Raw genomic sequence first — 20,385 nt, 5'->3', positions numbered from 1 at the left:
TACCCCCTTTTATGATTTGTGTCACCAATGTATCAGATATGGATTTCTATATATCCGTATACACATCAGTACATTTCAAACAGTTTGCAACCCATGAGGCACACTCTCAACCACGCTCAAGTGTGAAGTCCCCTTTAAATGGCAGGTTTTTGTTGTAAATGCAAAAGGAAAAACCAGAACCAGAATGTAAAAAAATCCATGTATGACATTGACAGTAGTGGGCACTGCAGGGGGGGGGTGGCACAAAGTTGGGATGCACAAGTCTGCAGTGTCTGGCTCTCGTGGATCCTTCTCTCTAATACCAGATTAGGTGAATGAGTGTGTGCCAGGATTGATTTTCCACCAGAGTTCATAATACCCACGAGGCCACAGGCTAAACCAGGAGGAATGATCTGATGATTCTCTCTTGCCCGCCTGCCACCTGCAGTGTCTCAGCCTGGTAAATAAGACGTCGCAATCCAGTCAGACGTATTTGTGCAAATGTTTGGTGTGTTAATGTGACCCAGAGTCTTGATTCCTCGGACTATCTCGGCTGTTCTTTCCCTGCCACGATCAAACACGCCGACAGTGGAAGTAGTGGAAGCCATAATCTGTGTCTTCCACCGCTGCCTCCTGATTGACAGCTGATGTCAGGCTGTCCCTGCCAGTGCCAAGGCTTCTTGATGGACTGCTCCTCCTCCTCAGAGGAAATCAATTGAAGTCATGGGCAGTTATGGGCTGCTGAAGCACTCACACATGGCTGTCTGCCTGGGGAAGCATGGTGGTGCTGGTGGGGCAGAGGGGGGCACGGGGAGAGGGTTGCCAACCATCTGTGTACAGAGGGGCACTGCCAAGCATCAAACCCTTAATTCAGCAGGCCTCAAGGAGACACACAATGTCTCCTGATTAAACATTTTAGCTCATTCAACGCCCATTCAGCAACAGTTTTTTGGAAAGTTCCAACATCATTACATGCTTCACGCTGCTTAGTGTCCTCTAAGTGCATTAAAGACTCTAGTACAATGTAAACGATTTCCATATGCGTTGCACTAGTTTCTGTATCATTAGAGATCACTTCCAACTTCCTGCCAACATACAGGTTCAGTCAGTCAGAAACCCACTCTTGCGCATCCTCAGAGAGCACATGGGGCCACACTGGTGCGATGGGCCAGTATAGCTACAGGCTTGGACGTGCAAAAGTGCAGTTTCTGAGAATCAACAGCTGTTGCTGGCCAACCTAAATCCAATCTAGAACCGCACATTATTTCTTTCTGGCCAACAAAGGACGGGGGAGGGATCTCGTGACAGGCATTAGCCTGGCGAGTCACATCCAGGAATGGGGTCTTGTGGGCCGCTGTGCCCGCCATGGTGGCTTCAGTGTGCGTGCCAACCCACTGTAGCACACGGGCAGAGGGCCGGTGGTAGAGGGCCAACTGCCTGGAGCTGTAGCCACACATCCCGATCCCCACGGCGCCCAGCAGCAAAGCCATACCCGGCATGGTCCTCTCAGCTGGAGGCGCTGCAGACACGTTATGATAGGCCTGGGTCTGAAAGGAAAGAAGAGTGCAGAGTGAAACATGGTAAGAGGGAATGTTTGGTGTGAGCATAAAAGTCAAATAAACTGTCTCATCACAGCAGTCCAGAAACAATACAACTCCTCTGCCAGGAATAACCACAGAGTTATGACTCGTTATATGCATGGAAGGAGATCAATTTTAGTTGTGAAGACCACAGCCCTGGAGAACGACCAACTGTCTGCATCAAATGGGTGCGTCACAATATGCTCACCTCAGCCCTCCACCCCTCTCAACAGTTACACCCCACTAAAGCACTTGGGATTTAAAGTGCATCTTCTCTCATTTTCCAAATCGCAGTCTGTCTCCTCTGACGAACAAAAACGCTCGTTCTCTTCTGCGACACAGTCAATTTCCTCCGCGGGTCCCTGACAATTACAAAGAACATAAGAGGAGCAAATAATAGAAACTTCATAGTCTCTTCTGGAGCTGTGTCACAGGCAGTTAAGAAGCCATTCCTTTGGCTCACTCACCCAGTTCCCATTTCCATTTACAGTGCAATGGACCGTCGTCGGCCTGGTTTTCTCCACTGTCTTTGGTAAACAACAGGAGCGCGCGTCCTCTGTGAGCTAAAACCAAATGCCTCCCACACTCACCAACACTTCTAGTTTACTTTTCATCTTCTTGTCATGCCTTAATCTGTGTCTGTACAGTACGTATCCATACAGAAATGTGAACACAGTGGGTGTTTGGTCACCGAGAAATAAAAAAACAAAAAAACAGAGGATTCCAAGCACTTATCATCCCTGTCTTCAAATTCAATACATTAAGGGGGGCTTCTGCCCTTTTCCTTAAAAGGTCTTAAATCAAAATAAACTGCCCGGTGCAGATAAATTGCAATAAAGTGCAATCCTCTGCAGGCAGCTTGTATTGACTCAGCGCTTTAGGACACTGATACACTGTGGTGGAGGAAGCTTTAGTGTCACTACGCGTCCGAGAACAAAAATCAAGAGCACATGTTGTCATTTATCTTCAAGACATACACATATTAAGCATTTAAACACCCGACACAGGAACCCTATATCTTTTGAATGTCTTCTTGACAAACTGCTCTCCCTCACCTGCAGCAGCCTGATGTAGCCTGGGGTCAGTCTTGGGAGCCTTGGGAACATCGTGGAGTGTTGCACGGTGGGCCTTTCTCGTTGGATCAGGGCCAGATGACAGACTCCTTCACTGTCAAGCTCCTCTGCCTCGGCTCACAGAACAGGAAACCCTTCCCCGTGCTCCCTCCGCCCTGCCCTCGGCTATCTGATGCAGGACAGCCTGGTCAATTCTTTTAATGCCCCGTCTTTACATAACGAGCAGTCTGCATGTGGTGAGTCTAAGGGGATTAGAGGAGCTGGCACACGGGGACAAACAACACATCAGAGTGTGTCATATAATCTGAATTATTAAAAACAATTGAAAACAGAATATAGAACTATCTCGTCATCAATATGATGACACGATTGCTTTGTTTGATGTATTGCATGAGAGTGAGGTTAATCCTTGTGGATGACGAAGGTAGATGCAGCACATTAGCATTAGTGTATTTACATTTCCTGACTTCAGCGGTTCATTAAATAGCCTCGCACAGTCTCATGATAGAGCAATAAATCTGCCTACACCTATCGATTGGGATTCTCCCCGTTCTCCTGCCATGTTACAGTGACTTTCCTTAAGCTTCGATGTCCTTCCTGGCCTCAGGGGTCACGAGCTCAGTCGGAGGTCTTATTACGTGGTGGCTGAAAACATCTCCCTCACTGGACGACAGCAATTCTGTCCACTGAAAGCAGCAGAAAGTGACCTTCTTCTCATACTTGGTAGTAAAACCATCAAGCGTTTAAAGTACCATGGGGGAAAAATGCCAGAAAACACAGATTAGCCAAATTAAAAGCAAAAAAGAGCAAACCAGCATACTCCAAATGGGAATATTAATAATTAGCAGCAATAATATACATTATAAATTAACATAAAACATAAAACAGAGAGACATGGTATCTTTAACAAGTAATACCAATCTATCCAATAGTTATTGAGACATTTCCCTTTAACGGCGACACATTGTGACTTCCAGTTTGGTGCTGGAGCAAAACAAACAATAGATTGGTGTCTGGGAACCATGAATGTCGGTAATCCATCCAGTAGATTGAGTTCAGGTATTGCACTAGCTGAGAAGAGCTTCATCTACTGTTGATTCTAAAGGAAACATTAAGAGATCGCATCAAGTGTCGCAAGTCTTTGTCTGGAACATCTTTAACAGATTTCATTACAACAACCTGAAGACAGATGAAATATTTCAGTCTGCATCAAGGTGACTGATTGAATAGATGAACCCGAGGTGGCAAAAAAACACAAAGAATAAAACCCTGCAAATGTGGAACTTCACACACACACACACACACACACACACACAAGCGTGTCAGTGAACGGGCTCTCTGCCTACATTGTATCCTCTGGCTAATGTCTATCCGTCACAGCACCTGGTGCTTCCATTCATGAACGGAGAGACCGCAGACGGTTTGCCATCGCGCTAATTACTCAACACCGCGACACACAAATACCCAAACGGAGCTGTGTGTCAACCGTGTGCACGATAAGACAGACACTGTCCGGCCTGGATAACTCTCTGCCCTTGTCCTGAACCCGGCGTCTGGCACTGAGGTGTAGCTACATGTAACAGAAAAGATTAACAGAGCCGTAGACAGGTGACACTGGGTCCTACGGGTTCATCAACACCGTACTGTGCTGCTATATTGAGTATAAAGTTAGATAACAGCAACAAGGGGGTGTGGGAATAATGGCTGGGCGGATTATAGCTCTTTATCAGTCAGCTCTGCATCTGCTGAGACACCATTAGTGTCACTATTACCCCCCTGAAGGATATCAATGTATCATTTTGTGCAGGAGGTAAAAGCACAAATGTGAAAAAGGCACTCAGACTAGCAAGGCGGTTTGTAGGGAGTGTTCTCTGGATAATTGAGGAGCGATTAGGTTAACTGGCTGGGTCTAAATGTCATAACATCTGCAAACAATACGGAGCTGGCATTTACTTTCCTGACAATTAGGGGGTAAGATGAGTGGGAAGGAGTGTGAGGATAACGCCAAATACATGTGCGATGAATCTCAACTGCGTGAAAACAACTCGGGAAACAAAAATGAGGGCAAACAAAAGGTCAGCTACTGCAACCGTAACTTTAAGCTCACACTTGTTGGGTCGGACAAGCTATAACAAAAGCCACTTCCCTGTGGGGGACAGTAAAGTTTTTATGATTCTGGGATTGCCTGGCCTTGAAAATTAATTGCACATCATCCATTTTCATATCATTGATAAGCATAAATCAAACTCAGATTTTTTTTATTTATTAGTAAAAAAAAAAATATTTAAGGAAAGTGAGTGAAAGTTTTTCTTCTTCTCCAGGAAAATGAGTTACATAGGGCAATCCCCACAGTAATGTAATACTGGTGTTCTGGCTTCAGGGGAACTCCACACCCCGGCACACGTGGTGGGTGCAAGGCCTAGTTCACGTCGCACCTTAATTCCATTATTACAGTACATGAAGACAGTGTCTGGATCCCTCGGTGCCAGCTCTATTTCAGTGTGACTGACAGTCTCATGGGTGTGCGGTAGACAGCCTCGTCGTCTCGTCTCCCTGCATGGGAAGAATGTCTGTGATCCAGTATTGGAACAGTGAAGCGACTGCAGCCGTTTCCTCTGAAACAGACAAGACAAAGAGAGAAACATTTCATTTACAGTGAAGAGTCAGTCAAAGTCACACAGAGTATTATTTAATGAAATACTTTCAGCAAAAAGAAATCAAAATATCCTGCCACTGCGCGAAAACTTTCAATCTATTTCTCCTGTCTCCTGCAGAGACTGAATTTCTCTCTCTCGTTCTTGAACATTTTGAATTGAATTTCATCTGTGCAGAACAAAAAAAGGGGATGTTATAAAGGAGGGAGCCGTCAGGTCAGTGTCATTCTGGAGAGAAACTCCAGGGTGCGGTAAAATCTATTTAAAGGAAATGTGCCTCCGAGCTGCTCCTGCAGTCAACTGACTGCCCCTGCAAAGGTAGAGAGGAGTGAGGAGAGCTCCTGTGAACTCACTTGAAGGACTTTCAAAGAACACATGACGCACATGACTTTAATTAAAATGCACAATGCTGAATTAATAAGGTGGTGGGTGTTCACCAAAATAATCCCACAAAAATACATTTAAATCCTGTTGCATCTCAAATGAATCACAACTAAACCTTTACAGGCTGTGATGCTTTGTCACTCTGACACAATCTCCTTACAAAGCTGCATTTAAAAACAGTGAATTAAAGCACGCCTCATGCACTGTGAGGCAGTGGGGGCAGCTGTGGATTAGTGCAGGGGAAGGACAGGAACAGTTAAGGCTGCCTGTGTTGTGGGGTTTCTGCTCGCGAGGCGGCAAACTGCGCCGCGCCGTCTTGCCGACGGGGACAGACGGAGACGCTCGTCATTAAAGCAGCCTGAATCCCCTTACTAGTCTGCTACACACACGCACATACACATGACAGCAGCCAAGTCCCGGCTGATCCCATTATACAGTTCAAGTTCAAACTTGTTAGTGAACTCATGGTGGAGATCACTGGGCATAAACCCAGGTTTGATATTGCAAATCAAGGGCAGGTATATACAGGTACATGCTAAAGAAGGCAAGTAAGGGCAGGTGTGTTCGGGTGAACAGTGAACAACAAAGTCAGGTTAGAGAGGACGAAAGGCAAGCACAGACAGACTGAGGCAAGTATTAACCTGCAGGGACAGGTCACAGAGCTGCCTGGGGCAGTTCCATGCAGGAGGTGCAACGTCATGGTATTATCAGCAGACAATTACATGGACAGAAATAATTAGAACGAAAGCCAGATTGGGATAAGTTCATGCTAACAAGCTAATCCAGGAACTCTGATACTAAATAAATAGAAAACATTTCCACTTTTAATATTTCTGGAAATGGATAGAAACATGGCAAAAAAAAAAAACTTGGTCTGAAGCCGACACAGTTTTCTTATTGGAGAGTTTAAAAGAACTCGGGATTGTGAAGCACTTCATTAAATGTGCTTGGATTGATGCAAACGTCCTCCTGCCCTCTCCCTCCATTTATCAAACACAGCAGCGGCACGATCGAGGCCCTTAGCGTCATTACAGAGAGCAGAAGAAACAAATGTTTGGTTAGGAAAACACGATGTTGGTCCCTTTTCTTAAAACTAAAACAATTAACAAACAAACAAACAAACAAAATGGTGCAAAGTTACGTCCACATAAACAGGGACGTTTGCTCTTTCTAATCCAAATGATTTTCATCAGATTTAAGAAAATGTGCACAGTCACTGCTGTGCCATAACAAACCATTTAAACCCAGAGAAAGAACACATTACTTATCATTACTTATTCACTTATCTATGCACTCACCTGCAGACATACACGAGGAGTCAGGGAGCTCCTTCAGTGCCTTTCCCAGTTTGTCCACCTCCTTCTGTTGAACACAGGCCTTGAGATTATAGAGCTGCACCAGGGCAGTGTTAGGTTTACAGCCGCTGGATATGCGGCTCAGGAGGTTTTCCACTGTGCCGGGCAGGAGACGAAGCTTGTCTACGTGCGGATGGGCTGTTGGTGCACAAAACAGAAATGATATCATATCTCATATCTCTTTTTCTTTTAATGAGGAACACTTTTTGTCCTGTGGGTTTTCCCTGGAAATAAACACAACTTATTTTGTGCCGTCAACAATGTTTAAATATTTATAATGATGAAACGTGCTTTGCAAGGCACCCACTTTTGTGCAAAAATCAAACTGTTTACATTAATTCAATGAGGTACTATTTGGCACAGGGTTTGAGAGCAAAAACGATCCATAAAGGTAAACAGACTCCGCCCATTACTTACAATCTGACACATAGGTCTCCAGTGTTGTCCTAAGGAAGTCCGACACCTCAGCAGCTCTCTTCTCCTCCTCCTCCTCCTCTCCAGCTTTCTCGTACGTAAACACGAGGGCAGCAGCTCGGGGCATCACACCCATGGAGATCAGCTTCTCTTTGTGCCGTTTCTTCTTCAGCTTCCTCTTCTTGTTCCTGCTCACGTGTTCTCCTGCCTCCACCACAGCTTCAGTCGGATTCTGACCTGCACCGGACTCGCTCCCTCCAGGTGCACCACCTTGCCCCGATGGTTTTCTTTTCCATCTTCTCCCGTTTCTTTTCAGCGCTTCATCTTGCTTTAGTTCTTCATTGACGTCATGCACGCTGCCGTCTGAGGACAAGAAGATGAGATTTTGATTTGTGTCCATTTTGAGTCCTCAAATGCAACTCTACACTTGGAGAGGCCTGAATCAGACTGCAAAAAATAATAATAGAAGCTACTTGTATTCACACTGGTAAAAGAACAGATTTGCCTGGAGCACCTGCTGTCAAACCATTCGGGGATTTGACTTCCACAAGTGTCTTACAATGAAGGCTGAGAGGCTGCAGCAGGTTTCCCCCAGTGAGTCACTGCAACAGCTGATTCCACTAAACAGATAGTCTGTCTTTTTCACTGACATTCTGTTCAACTCATGTGGTCCACTATAGATTTACAGTTGTCTTCTATATGCTGGCTTTATATGGAGCAAACCTGAGTCAAGCAGCCACTAATATGAGTACGACAGAGTCAGTAAACTGTGAGTTTATGTGGATCAAGTTGACAAAAAAAACATCTAATGTTTTAAATGTGGTGGATTGTCACTGCACTAACACTAACTGTGCACAAACTCATTCCTCATACCCTAAGGAAATCATCATTACCGTTTATCCAATTCTTTTTTTTTTAGTTTTACAGGATATTTTCAGTTTAACTGCAATGTTTAATCACTGTTAAGTAACTGAGAACAGGCCTATATCTTCAAATTTATGTGGGAACGAGTATACGTTCAATGTGAGCCAACGCAGAAACTGGGCTCCTGCTGGTTGAGCAGCTTGCCTTGTGCTTCGTCACATCCTTTCTCCTTAACAACTCGAAGAGTCATTGCAAACCAGCCTCTGTCAAATTCTTTGCCCCCCTGATTGTTCGAGCAGCCGAACAAGTGGCGATGCACTAACCACAAAAGGAGAAACATCCTTTAAAGCAGCATGTGTGTGTGTGTCTATGAGCATCAATTCAATTTTAAAATGCGAAAGAGAACCCGAACCTTGCTGTCAAAGAGATTATTGTGTGGCAGGCATTTATGCCGCCATCTGGGCGCCCTCAGCCCATCAGAGGCTGTTTTTTTGAGCGCAACAGTCCATTGTCAGTGTGGTGTTCTTAATAAAATGCCCAGTGAATGTCTGAAGAGAATGAGACAAAAATAAGCAATGATGAATATAATGGTCTCTTTAGATGTTTGACAAAAACAACAACCGCAACACAAAGCAGGAGTAAAACAGAAGCAAAGAAAGAGATTTATTTCTAGAAATATTCCTTCAACAAAAGCACAGAAAAACAAGAGCTGTTTTTATGTGAACCACATGGAGTAACAATTTCTGTACTATACAAATGCCACCTTTGCATTTTAGTGAAGTACAGAGGTGTAAACACAGCACGGAAATACAACTAGTGTGTTTTTCTGACTTTATATACATGATTTTTATTATCAAGGAACCTTTATGAAGCCAAACTCAACACGACCTTCAAGAGGACTCTAGATTGCAAGATCGATCGAGGCTCACGGGCCCCTAAATCATAAATGTGTTAAATTAAGGATTGTTCAGCTGCTGAGAGCAAACAATCAAACTCAGCCTCATCATTTATTCTCTGTGGTTAACTTTGGACGCTGCACTGTCTGAGGCAACAAATCTCTTTTATGCCCCTGAGGTGAAGTAGACGCCTGTCAGGTGGACAAAGGTCTACATTACAGAAGGTAAGAGACATGTGTAATGAGCCAGGGTTTTTATTACGACCTCACAAGTGAGTCGGTTTGTGAATATAAACGGCCTACGAATGATGCATATCACCTGCCAAGTGTGCGACTTTGCCTCTGTATCAAACTGACAAGCGACTTGACTCATCACAGGTCAAAAACATTTCAGCTTGGCTTCAACAGCAGCTCACAGATCATCCTTAAAAATAGTTGCATCAGTGGGGGCCAAGTATCTACTTGCGAGGCTGTATGTGTCAAACAACACATTTAATAGCGTTCAAAGTGAAAAATATAATCACCCGGGCTCAAACACCATCTGCACTGCTCTCAAACTCTCCTCACTTGAGGAACACAATTGATTATTGCTGCTGTTTCCCTTAACTGGAGTGACAGCAACAATCACAAAGAGTGACTTAACAACAGAGAGCCAACCGGGAGAAAACCCATGTCGTAAATCTCTCCTGGCTTTATGGTGCATAGCACAACGCCATGAATATGAGATTATGGTTGTCTTACCAGCTGGATTTCTGGCAGTATTTATACTTTCTAGTTGAGGGATTGGAACAGGTTTCCCCAAATGTTTCTTGTAGTCTTCAGGAGGAGGTAAGACCGTGTATATCCGTGGACTGGGAACGGCTGCACCTTGTGTCTGTCCTGTGGAAACATACATTACATAAACATACATAAAGAAAGGTGGTATAAATAACAGTAAAAAGTGAAAGGTGAAGGAAAAATGGAAGCTGACAGGTTCAGAACTCACCTGTCGTAGTGTCACATTGAAAGGCTTTTTTTCTAACATGCGTTTTCTTGGCTAAGCCCTCTACGATCCGAGGAGGGCTGGGTTTCTTCTCCAATGTGGGAGCTGCCGGATACAACTTCTGCAGGACTTTTGACTTGAATACTGTGACGCACAAAAAACAACTCCATTTTTAAAGGATGGACTGACATGGTAAGGCAGCTTAGTATAAGGGACCTGTGATCTTAAACTTAATAGTAGAACTTGTGTGCACGTTATCACAATGAAATCCGTTTGACAAGCTAAAGGCGCCGTTTATGTACATTCACATTTTATATTTTAAATAATCCTGTGTAACATTTTATATGAAATCATCTTAATTTAGCAGAAACAGAAAAGAAATGCACAAACCGCCAACTGTATGAAATGTTTTTTTTTATTATTAACCCAAAATTATCCTTATTATATATTTATATCAGGAGCCAGGTCAGCTCTACAGCCATTTTGGATCACCATATTTTCAGTAGCCCATAGCTACAACAGCTACAACATGCAACTTGGCCAATAACTGCTTTTACATTTTACAAACTGTACCTTCAAATAGGGAAATGCACACAAAACGTGTGAACCTCTGTCTTCATAATAATATCTGTTGAACCCAAATATCTACTGGGAAAGTTGTGTGGTGGGTCCCTAGCTTAAAATGCAGTAGGTGCCCTTTTAATGTTCGCCCCTGCCCTTCCAAATGTCTGTGCACGCCACTGATTCCATGTACGTAACGCGGCACGGAGTTAAATCAATCAAAAGGTGGCTCATACACCTGCTGTTGTTTACATTTGAATGACGCGAGACATAACTACCGAGGACGACTGCGTTAGCTCTGTAGTATCGAACACGAACAGCAGCACAACCAGAGCACGATATGTGGCTTAAGTTGTGAAAATGACATTGTTCACCTTCTTTCCTGGGCGTCATAACGACATGCCTTGAAAGCCTGAGGCGAATACGAACGTTAATGTAGTAGATGGATACGCTCCAACAGCGTGCAACAACATGCTAGTCTGGTCAGCCTGCTAGCTAGCATGCTAACTTGTAAAAGTAGTTCCTGTCAAACCGGATAGGTGTCGTCGTTGCGAACGAAGGTAGTCCCAAGTCGTGCAACTCTTGGCGCTCCGAAAGAGCGGAAACCTACTTAAAAGTAAATTAAACCCAAAATACAGCAATGTCTGAACATATCCAGCAGCGGTCTCCACCAGCTCCTACACACACTGGAAGTGACTGCGAGGGTAACCATCCTGACGCCGATACCCTTTCAAATTAATGCGAATTTAATATTGCTTTTGTGGCGTTCAACACTACGTGTTCTTATATCACTAATTAATGATACTATTTGAATCAGTCACATCTGTTCTTCAAATCGGCAGTGTTATTTAACTGTAATATCCAGAATAGAACCGATTTTTACACCGCTTTTTCATAGTGCATCTGATGAAAACGACCGAGAGGGGTTATCTACTCCTCTCACTCGAACATGATCTCGAGGAGCAAACTTACACAAGTGAAATCCAGTTTATTTTTAATGATAGTATAAATAAGTGTTGATGACTGTGATGCATCTGGCTAGAGCTCCCCATGCGCATGGATGCGGTAACTGCAGCGGTTCTGGGCGTGCGCACACCCAGCCAGCTGTAGGATGGGGTTGAGGCGAGAGGAGAATATTAAACAGGCACCTCATGGCTCAGCATCATCACCGGGCTGAGTTAGGATTTGCGCACCCTCCAAACTTGGCTTGGGACCTCAGCATGTGAACGGGCTTGCAGGAGGAAGGATCCACCTATAATGTCAGCTCTGAAGAAGGTAAAGACCCCCTTTGTTTTATTAGTCAATGAGTGCATGTATGACAAGAGCATCCTCCAGATCCTTCAGTGTTTGATCACCTCACAGTAAATGAAAAGATGTATGCTGTAGTGGGGGAAAAAAAGAGTGTTTTTAAACATTTGGCTGCAGGTTTTTTTTAGTTTTGCACTTTACTAAGACTTTTGGAGTGTTGTTGTTTAGAATAATAATCATAATAATAGTAACACTATTTTTTACTAATAATCAAACTATGTTAAGTACCTAAGTAATGATGCTTTGCATGACTTTGGTAAGTGATGCCAATACACAAATGGCCATGTTTTTTTTGCATTACTGCATGCACATGAATTATATTAACCACCCTCTGCTTTGATTGTTGGATGTCATTCCTGCACTTCAATTTATTCATGCAGACGAGACTTGGGTGAGGAGCATTTCAGGCAGAGAAAAGCTCTCATAGCTCAGGGTTAACTCCTGGAGAGCACTGCTGTGTCAGGTTTGAGCTCCCCAAGACTCCCCCTGTTATATACACTGTCATGTAATACTGCATGTACCATGTTGACTGTAGTCTATGTGGGTGGATGGATTTCACTGACTGTGTCAGACAGAGCGGAGGCTCAGTGCTGGCAGCCTTGAATGAGAGTGAAGCTCCCCACAGCTGGACAAAAGATGGCATTGGATGAGTTGTAGTTTTTGTCAGAATAAGTAAATCTCAGATCTGTGTATTACATAATATCTTGCAGTAGGAAAAAAGCATTGTTCTCACAAGAAGTGAGTGTGTAAATGAATCAAGCCTCCTTTTTGTTGTCAGGGATATTGCCAAATTGAAACGGTTCACAGACTGTAAAAATCAAAAAGCTTGTCATCTCCATCAGTTACACGCTGACATATCGTGTTGTTTGAGATCCATTGCGCTTGCAACGCATTGATGTCTTAGCTCCAGTATACATTCCATTGATTGAGCACCACAGGAAAGAAGGCAAGTTGTGTAAGAATGCCTGCTTCAGCACTGCTGCTGAACCCCACAGCAAATGCACAGTGCTCAGCACACACACACACACACAATGAGTGACAAAGTGCTGGCTGCCAGTACTCACATCATCAGACATCATAATCACAGTGATGCTAAAAATAGGGGACTATATTCATTGCAGTGCTTAAGCTCAGTGGAGTTATTGCTGCTCACCATTGTGGATAAAAGTTGTTTTTTTTTGCATTTGTCCCCTGCTCAATTATACAAAGAGTTCTTATTTTTAGACAGCAGTGGTCAGCCTTCCTTTCTTTATTGACATCTATGTTAAAGAGTAAAAATCTTGTGAATCACACAGCAGGCCACACATAGAAACAGTGTTTTCTGCCATAGTAGCAACTATGATTCATTTCAAGGAACTAGTAATGGGTGCCACATTTATTCATTATGCAGATGGCTTGCAGAGACATATAGAGCAGCGGTAGTGATAGCAGTTAGGGGTAAATGTAGTGCCTATAAGTCACTTAGGATCTGTGTGTATCTTTGTGAACACTAAGGCTGCCCAATAAACTGCAATATCAGATGTGGCGATTATTTGATGAAGATGAAACGTGTGACAACATAGCACGTTATAATGAAATTCTGGCTGTGGCACAGAAATTAAAAGGCCCAAAAATTGAAATGTCGCTCTTCAGATGTGATAGAGTGTTGACATATTTGTATATTATTTCTTCCGCGAGAATGACAGTTAATACGCAGCAGTGTCGCACCAGTCACAAATATCACAATGTCTGTCATAAGAGGCATAACCTGTGAGTGGGCAGGTGGCAGGTGATGAATGCACGTCAGCTTTTTAAGTCCTCGTGTGGCTGAAAATTAATTACTTGTCACTTACAGCAGCTTTTGGGGCACCTTTTAACCTCATCCATGTCACTACCACTATTTAAAACAGGCAACTAATTTGACTTTCAGCCATCGTCGTGTAAGACGGTGGAATGGTAATTTCTTCAGAGCGCAGTGAAAAGATACCACTTGCACGTGACGAATAAGGAATAATTTCCTCGCAGACGGCAGGTAAATTACTCACATTCACAAGCAAACACACACACACACACACATACAGTGAAGCATATGGAGTCATCAATGGGCAGCTTGTGTGGACTTTGTGTGCTTGACAGTGACATGATAAAGCTCTCATAATCTGTTTGAAGATGCATAGTGAACTTGAAGCGCCACATGTATGCGTGCGCTGATGTCATTTTGATGCAGGGGGGGGTTGAGGAGCAGCACTGAATGTAGACGAGTCTGACTAAAAGTAAATGTTGAAACATTCAGCAGGGTCTCTTTTTTATGACAGATGTGTTTCTGTGTTCTTTCATTCTTTGTCTTGGCTTCTTTTTTTTTAGTCTCTATTCATTCCCTGATGAATGCACCTCCCCACCTCTGTACTAGTTTGATGGATGTTCAGGGAATAAAAGGGATGGGACAGAACTTTATGAGTCCAATAATTTATGAGAGCCAATGTTGTGTATATACAATTCTACAGTGTGTATGTGTAGTAACCTATGCTATACACTATTCATTTAAACATCATTGTGCTGCGGTGGCCACAGATCTTCCAGGCACATGGGTGTCATTGCTCTCTCCCAGTGTTACTTTGCAATAGCTACCTCTAGCCTAAGGTCAGATGTGAGTCATTACAGGGTCCATCAGCAATTTACTACTGTCTCTGCTCCCACAGACATAAATACCGACTGTTTGATCCCAGTTTATAATGCCATAATTTATGACGTTTTTGTTCTTTTCCATCTTTCAACAGCAGGCCTTTGAAAGTTTGCACAGGTCCAGTATTTAGGATTTTCATAATGCCACCACCTGAACACCAGAGCTGAATGATTGCGGACACCCATTGTAACTGCAATTTGACTTTCTATATACATTTTTCAGGTCAAGTTTCACTTAAATATTTGCAAAATATCCATTTTATACTACTCCATTGCAAGGATAAGAGCCTAAGGACAGGAGCTTTTTCCAAATTGTATGTATTATTAATTTTAATAAAACATAGAACAATCAAAAATGGAGAAACATCAAATTACAACATTTCCAATTTGCTAATAGCATTGTTCTGCCCTAATAAATGCCCACTTCCCTCATGGCCTGAAGGTAACAACAAAAGAGGAATAGACCTTTCGAGAGCCAGTGTTTGGTCAGTCTGCTTTGTCTGCTCTCAAAAAACCCAATTTTAGGTGAATACACACGTTATTTTTGCTCATAAAAATCCATCCACAAGTTGCTTCCCTGTCCGAGAGAAAAGTAACCACTCAAGCATGTGTGTCACTTTCAGTCATCTCCACTGCCTCTGACAGATCTTTGTTTTTCTTCTCCGTTGGTCGAGACATTTTTGAGAGGCATAGTGAGGCTATTATTGTCTGTTATTGCCTCAATCTTGTGACACGTTATGGTCATTTAATGTCTTACAATTTGTACCTTTTAACATTGTCAAAGTATGAAATTTTATCAAGCGTGAAATCAAGCGCACCGCCCTGTACAGTGCCAAGTGTGCATGAGATTTCTCTTGTAGCGTCGCAGCACCATAACAGTTGTTGAAACACATAGCTCTTTTGTGACAGAGCCTTTAATTAACTCAGATATACTGACGTGATAAAATAGTGCACACTAATGAAAGAGCACCGTCATGACAGCAGAATATTTGATTGGCTGCAGGTATAAGAGGTTTGATTAAGCTTCAAAAAAAAAAAAAATCACTCAGTGCTTCCATCGTGTTAATGTGCTGAAGCTGTTTAACATAAACGGCAGTTGTTGTGATTTGACCGTTCAAGGACTCGGTAAATACTTACAAATGTGCAGTGTGAGTCACAAATCCCTGCATGCAGTATATGCTACTGATGCCGTGATTACACTGCACCAGCAAGTCAAGACTGTGGGAGCTCAGTGGGGGAAATATTAAGTGTTAGAAAAGTGCCCTCTTCTCTGCAGTTGCAAGGGCATTTAAGATATTGATAATAATATTTGAGGCAAGAGTGCAGGGAAAGCAGAAAAGTCTGCACATCAAAGAGAGAACTGAGATATAAGTAGGGGATATATGTATATATATATATATATATATATATATATATACATATACATATACATACATATATTTTTTTTAATCAGGGAGATGTTAGACGATGACTGAAGGTCATTCAGTTTGTGTTGTCGTTCACTTGAACTGCATCACATCAAAAGTTGTTTTCCAATATTTTTGTCTTTTTTATGACGACTGCTTCAGTGAGCGGTTCCAATATAAAAACCTTATCTTCTGTTTTATCAGCCAATTGGAGCAAACAGCGCTCCGGGCAGACAGGAAGAGCTCTGAAACGCACTGGAGTGACTCTAGTTTCCAGTCTGTCCTCCTCCAGATCCTCCATTAGCTCACCAAGAGCTGCACTCCAGCTCTCAGCAGCAGGCACCCAGATACCCCATTACACACCTCCACTCGGGATAATTGCCTGGACCCAAAAAGTGATTAGTCAGCATCTTGCAAACAACAGTGGGACAAGAGTAGTTCTTGTTGTCCACTCACTCAACCACTGAGTCTCAGTTTGACCTTTTTTTTTTTTTTTTGGAGATATTGCAATGTGGTTGACGTGGTTCCTGCCTACAGCAAATATGATATCAACCAGGACTCATTTATATGGACTTTTTCATGCTGTAATTTGACTTTTATGGGTAGTTTCATTAGTCAGGCTCCGTCAAACAGCAGGCGAAACAGTCCTCGGGAAAATGGACTTTTAGAAGGGGTGGAATAATCACTGCTTTAATGAAGGAGAAATGTTACTCCATCAATTTAAATGCCGTGCGATTAACCAAGTGTGATTGTTTATGTCATTTATACACATTTGCATATGAAATGCATTATGCACTTAGTTGTTTGTCTCTTCCACAACTTCCACATGTTTGTCTGCCTTGAATTAGTAGTTTTTTCAAGACAGATAACAAACCAGCAACAAGAGGAAAAAAAACATCCATTAGCCATGTTTTTCCCGATGATTTTCAATAATGAAACCCAGAAGCCTCTTGAATAACTTTTAAATAGATGCAGTAGTGAATTTCCATGTGATACTTCTCAGCCTAGAAGCTGTGCTGTTTTTATTTTTAAATCAGATGCAGCAATAATGAATCTGTCCCATCTTTGAATGTCACATAAGATTTCCAAACAAATGGTATATATGTAATACAGAAGAGAAATAGTAAATAATTCTTGAGTAGTCAATGACTTTTCATATTTTTAATTTGATGATTTTTAAAACAATGCAATTAGCATTTGATTGATTTTGATTTTTGCAATCCACATCTTTAAACTTGCATATAGAGCAATCAATATTTTGGCCGTTTAATGCTTTACATCTTTTACACAGTGCACACTGAACTAAAGCTTGATGTTAGAAATTGCATAACAAATCAAATCGCTATCAGAAAAAAACGGTAATTAGATATTTTCCCCTGAATCATTCAGCCGTTTTATGTACTTAACTCTCATCTTGTGAGTTTCTGCACCAAATGCCACAATAATTGCCCGGGTGATACAATTTTAAATTGACTGCAAACATTTAGAGTTTAGTGATATCTCCAAAAAATAAAATCCTGTTTAACAGCTGCAGGCAACACAAGAATGGCAACCAGTCCTATTGGAGAAGCCTGGTGTTAACTTGGAGTGTTTTATTAACTCACTCAATGGGGTTTAAAGATTAGGGCTCAAGTCCTGAGGGGTTTTACTTTGAAATGTCATTGAGAATCCGTCTTTGCATAATCTAGTGACGACACAGAAACGGTTTTGTCTTTTAATTTGATGCGATGAATTAGCTTCGGCGTAATATAAGTCATGTATTTCAGGTGCAGCCATGCAAATGTGCGAGAATGTGAGAAACCAAATTGCGCAATTTCCCAAAATATCAAGCCAGATGAGGCTGTTTTTGTCGTCATGTGTTCATGGGCGTTCTCATGTAAATCTGTCTTATTTGAAAAGCACAGTAACGTTAAATCCTGCTCTTATGCTCATCGTCCCAAGATAAAAAGCATAGAAAGACAAGCAATTGGAAGCCTAACACATTTTCATAGGTGAAATTAGATGCCTTGCATCCACTCCAATCCCCTTAAAGCATAAATGAGAGGCAAATGACAGCTCTCTCTCTCTCTCTCTGTCTTTGTGTGTGTGTGTGTGTGTGTGTGCGTGTGACACAGAAAGCATCCCTGACAGTTGGTTTTCCACACTCCTCCAGTTTAACTTCTCTGCCTGCCAGCCAGCTATCCAGCATAAATTATAATTGTACATCCTGCAGCTGTTGGAGTCGTTGCAAACCAATCAAACCAATCACTGTGTCTTTATTCTCTATAGAGCCATCTATTTTATATCTGTGACTCAACTCTGTCGTCCATCTGTATTTTCTAAGGAGTGTTTTTTTTTGCAGACAATATGGTGGACTATTTATACATAATTCAGTTTAGGCAAAAAATTAATATTGAGTAAAACTAGTCTTGGTTGCTGGTCAGCAAACTATGGCATATAGACTAAAATGTTGCCTTCACACCCTGGATTATCCCTGGTTGGGGTGCATTTTTCACATTGTTTGCTTACAGTTTTCTTTCCTGCTTTTAAGTCTAAATTGAGTCATAGTTTACAGTAACTACCTCAAAATTCAATGCTGTGTTTTTCTTTTATCCGGTTGCCAAGCAACGCAATTTTGTTGCCAGTTTCACCGCTGTGTTTTCTGTGCAATGACAATAAAAGGAAGTCTAAGTCTATTGGCTCAGGTCAATAATCCAAGGATCCCACAGATTTGGTTTGCGTTTTTTTTTTCCTTCAAGGTTCAATGTTCAAAGGATTAGTGACATCTAATGGCGAGACTACAGATTGCAGCAAATAGAGGCGAGAGGAAACTACTGGCCTTCACATACCAGTCGTCAACAAGTTGTCAGCTGTCAGTTAAGATAGATGCACGTGTTGTAAAGTTTATTTATGCGAGTGTAGCTGTTCTGGCTGGCTGGTTTGTCTGTTCCAACATGGTGGTGTCCATGGTGTGCAAGACCTTTGCCCAAAGTACACATAGAAATGTGATTATAAGCCGAACAATCTTTATTTTAAAGTGATTATCGCCTTATAAAAACAGATTTATGGATAGTACATCTGTCTCAGCACAGTCCCTGAGCAGGTGCATTAACTCGGACCCTAACCTGTAACACTGACGCCTAACGAAGCTCTGTCCTTTCAGGGAGGGAAAAACAAACAAACTGGCATTTAACGACAGTATTATTTGTCTTGGTGTGCCGCGAGCGAGGTAGAAAATGGGATTGGATTGCAGGAGTCTGTGTGCTTGAGGTCTTCCTCACGTATGAATGATGGAGCGGGTTGGTGGGTTGATGGCTCATTGAACATCCCTGTGCACAGACAAGCCATTCAGTTTCATTTCTATTCTTTAAAATGTTTTTTTTTCTTCTTCAACAGGTACCATTATATATGCCCTCCTCTTCCATTAAAAATGACACTTACCTGAGCAGTCAGGTCCAGATGGAATGATGCAAAAAAGAAAAGAAAAACACATAATAAAATAACCAGCGAGTGCAAATTGTAACACGGAGGAAGAAGAGGTCTGTGCATGTGATTAAAAAGTCTTTCTGCAAAACAAAGGTCCTGTGAGGTGATGCCATAGTTCAGCATGAGGGTTTTACCTTTACTCTCTTTAGGCCAATCCTATGTCTGAGTATGCAAATGCATCAGAAATGACAAATAAAGGAAATTTGAATTGGCTGGGAACTGGTCTCTGCCTCTCACACAATGTCGCCCGGACTTGGCTTCATTTATCTGATGGATAAATGGAAGCTCCTGTCAGTTAGATGCAAGGACAAAGAGTCACACCTGCTGAGCCGCCAACGCTTCTCCTTCTGTTTTCGGATCCCTGGGCTTCTTTCAAGAAATCCCATTGCCTTTTGAACATCAGTAACATGTCACAGTGTCACAGCAATCTTTCAAACCCAACATTTTGCTTTTATTTCTTGGCAAAAATGACTGTAAGCATACGGCTATCGTGGCATCAACTCATACTTGTGATAATGCAATATTTGGCCGTTGTATTTGCTGATCAAACTTTGCTCCTCTCTCCACAACAAACTGTTGCCGCAGCACATTTTTAGTTCACACGCACTCTATTCCTTTCAACTCGGGAATGAACTTTCAGCACACACACAAACGGGGTGGAAAAGTCAATCATTCAGCGCTCCGCTGCTGAGATCACGATGCAGAACCGAGCTCTCAGATAAATATGGGAGCGCCGTCTCTCGATGCAGATTGTATGAGAAACAGTCACCTGTTGCTTCTTCTGTAATTGTGGGTCACGTCGTG

General features: G+C 42.4%; 3 protein-coding genes across 3 annotated transcripts in view; 1 reads left to right on the top strand and 2 right to left on the bottom strand.

Moving 5' to 3' along the window:
* Positions 1-1,112: 1,112 nt before the first annotated feature.
* zgc:193593 (uncharacterized protein LOC564090 homolog) lies at positions 1,113-3,447 on the bottom strand. The gene is made up of 2 exons (XM_044047794.1): positions 2,615-3,447; positions 1,113-1,526 (listed from the first exon to the last, which is right to left on the bottom strand). The coding sequence occupies exons 1-2, from the start codon at positions 2,663-2,665 to the stop codon at positions 1,113-1,115; spliced, it is 465 nt and encodes a 154-aa protein (XP_043903729.1). The 5' UTR covers positions 2,666-3,447.
* A 1,339-nt stretch (positions 3,448-4,786) lies between these two features.
* On the bottom strand, positions 4,787-11,408 carry LOC122782498 (glutamate-rich protein 1). The gene is made up of 6 exons (XM_044046824.1): positions 11,116-11,408; positions 10,184-10,324; positions 9,940-10,077; positions 7,443-7,802; positions 6,969-7,163; positions 4,787-5,247 (listed from the first exon to the last, which is right to left on the bottom strand). The coding sequence occupies exons 1-6, from the start codon at positions 11,132-11,134 to the stop codon at positions 5,147-5,149; spliced, it is 954 nt and encodes a 317-aa protein (XP_043902759.1). The 5' UTR covers positions 11,135-11,408; the 3' UTR covers positions 4,787-5,146.
* A 113-nt stretch (positions 11,409-11,521) lies between these two features.
* The window catches only part of dlgap2a (discs, large (Drosophila) homolog-associated protein 2a), a 135,599-nt gene continuing 126,735 nt past the window's right edge, over positions 11,522-20,385 (top strand). Inside the window, exon 1 of the mRNA XM_044046822.1 lies at positions 11,522-12,016. Coding sequence (XP_043902757.1) covers positions 11,999-12,016 — 18 coding nt within the window. The 5' untranslated portion in view covers positions 11,522-11,998. The remainder of the gene's footprint in view (positions 12,017-20,385) is intronic.

This window comes from Solea senegalensis, linkage group LG16 (genome assembly GCF_019176455.1).
Source record: "Solea senegalensis isolate Sse05_10M linkage group LG16, IFAPA_SoseM_1, whole genome shotgun sequence".
NCBI lineage: Eukaryota > Metazoa > Chordata > Actinopteri > Pleuronectiformes > Soleidae > Solea > Solea senegalensis.
This window is presented reverse-complemented; position numbering and strand designations above follow the sequence as displayed.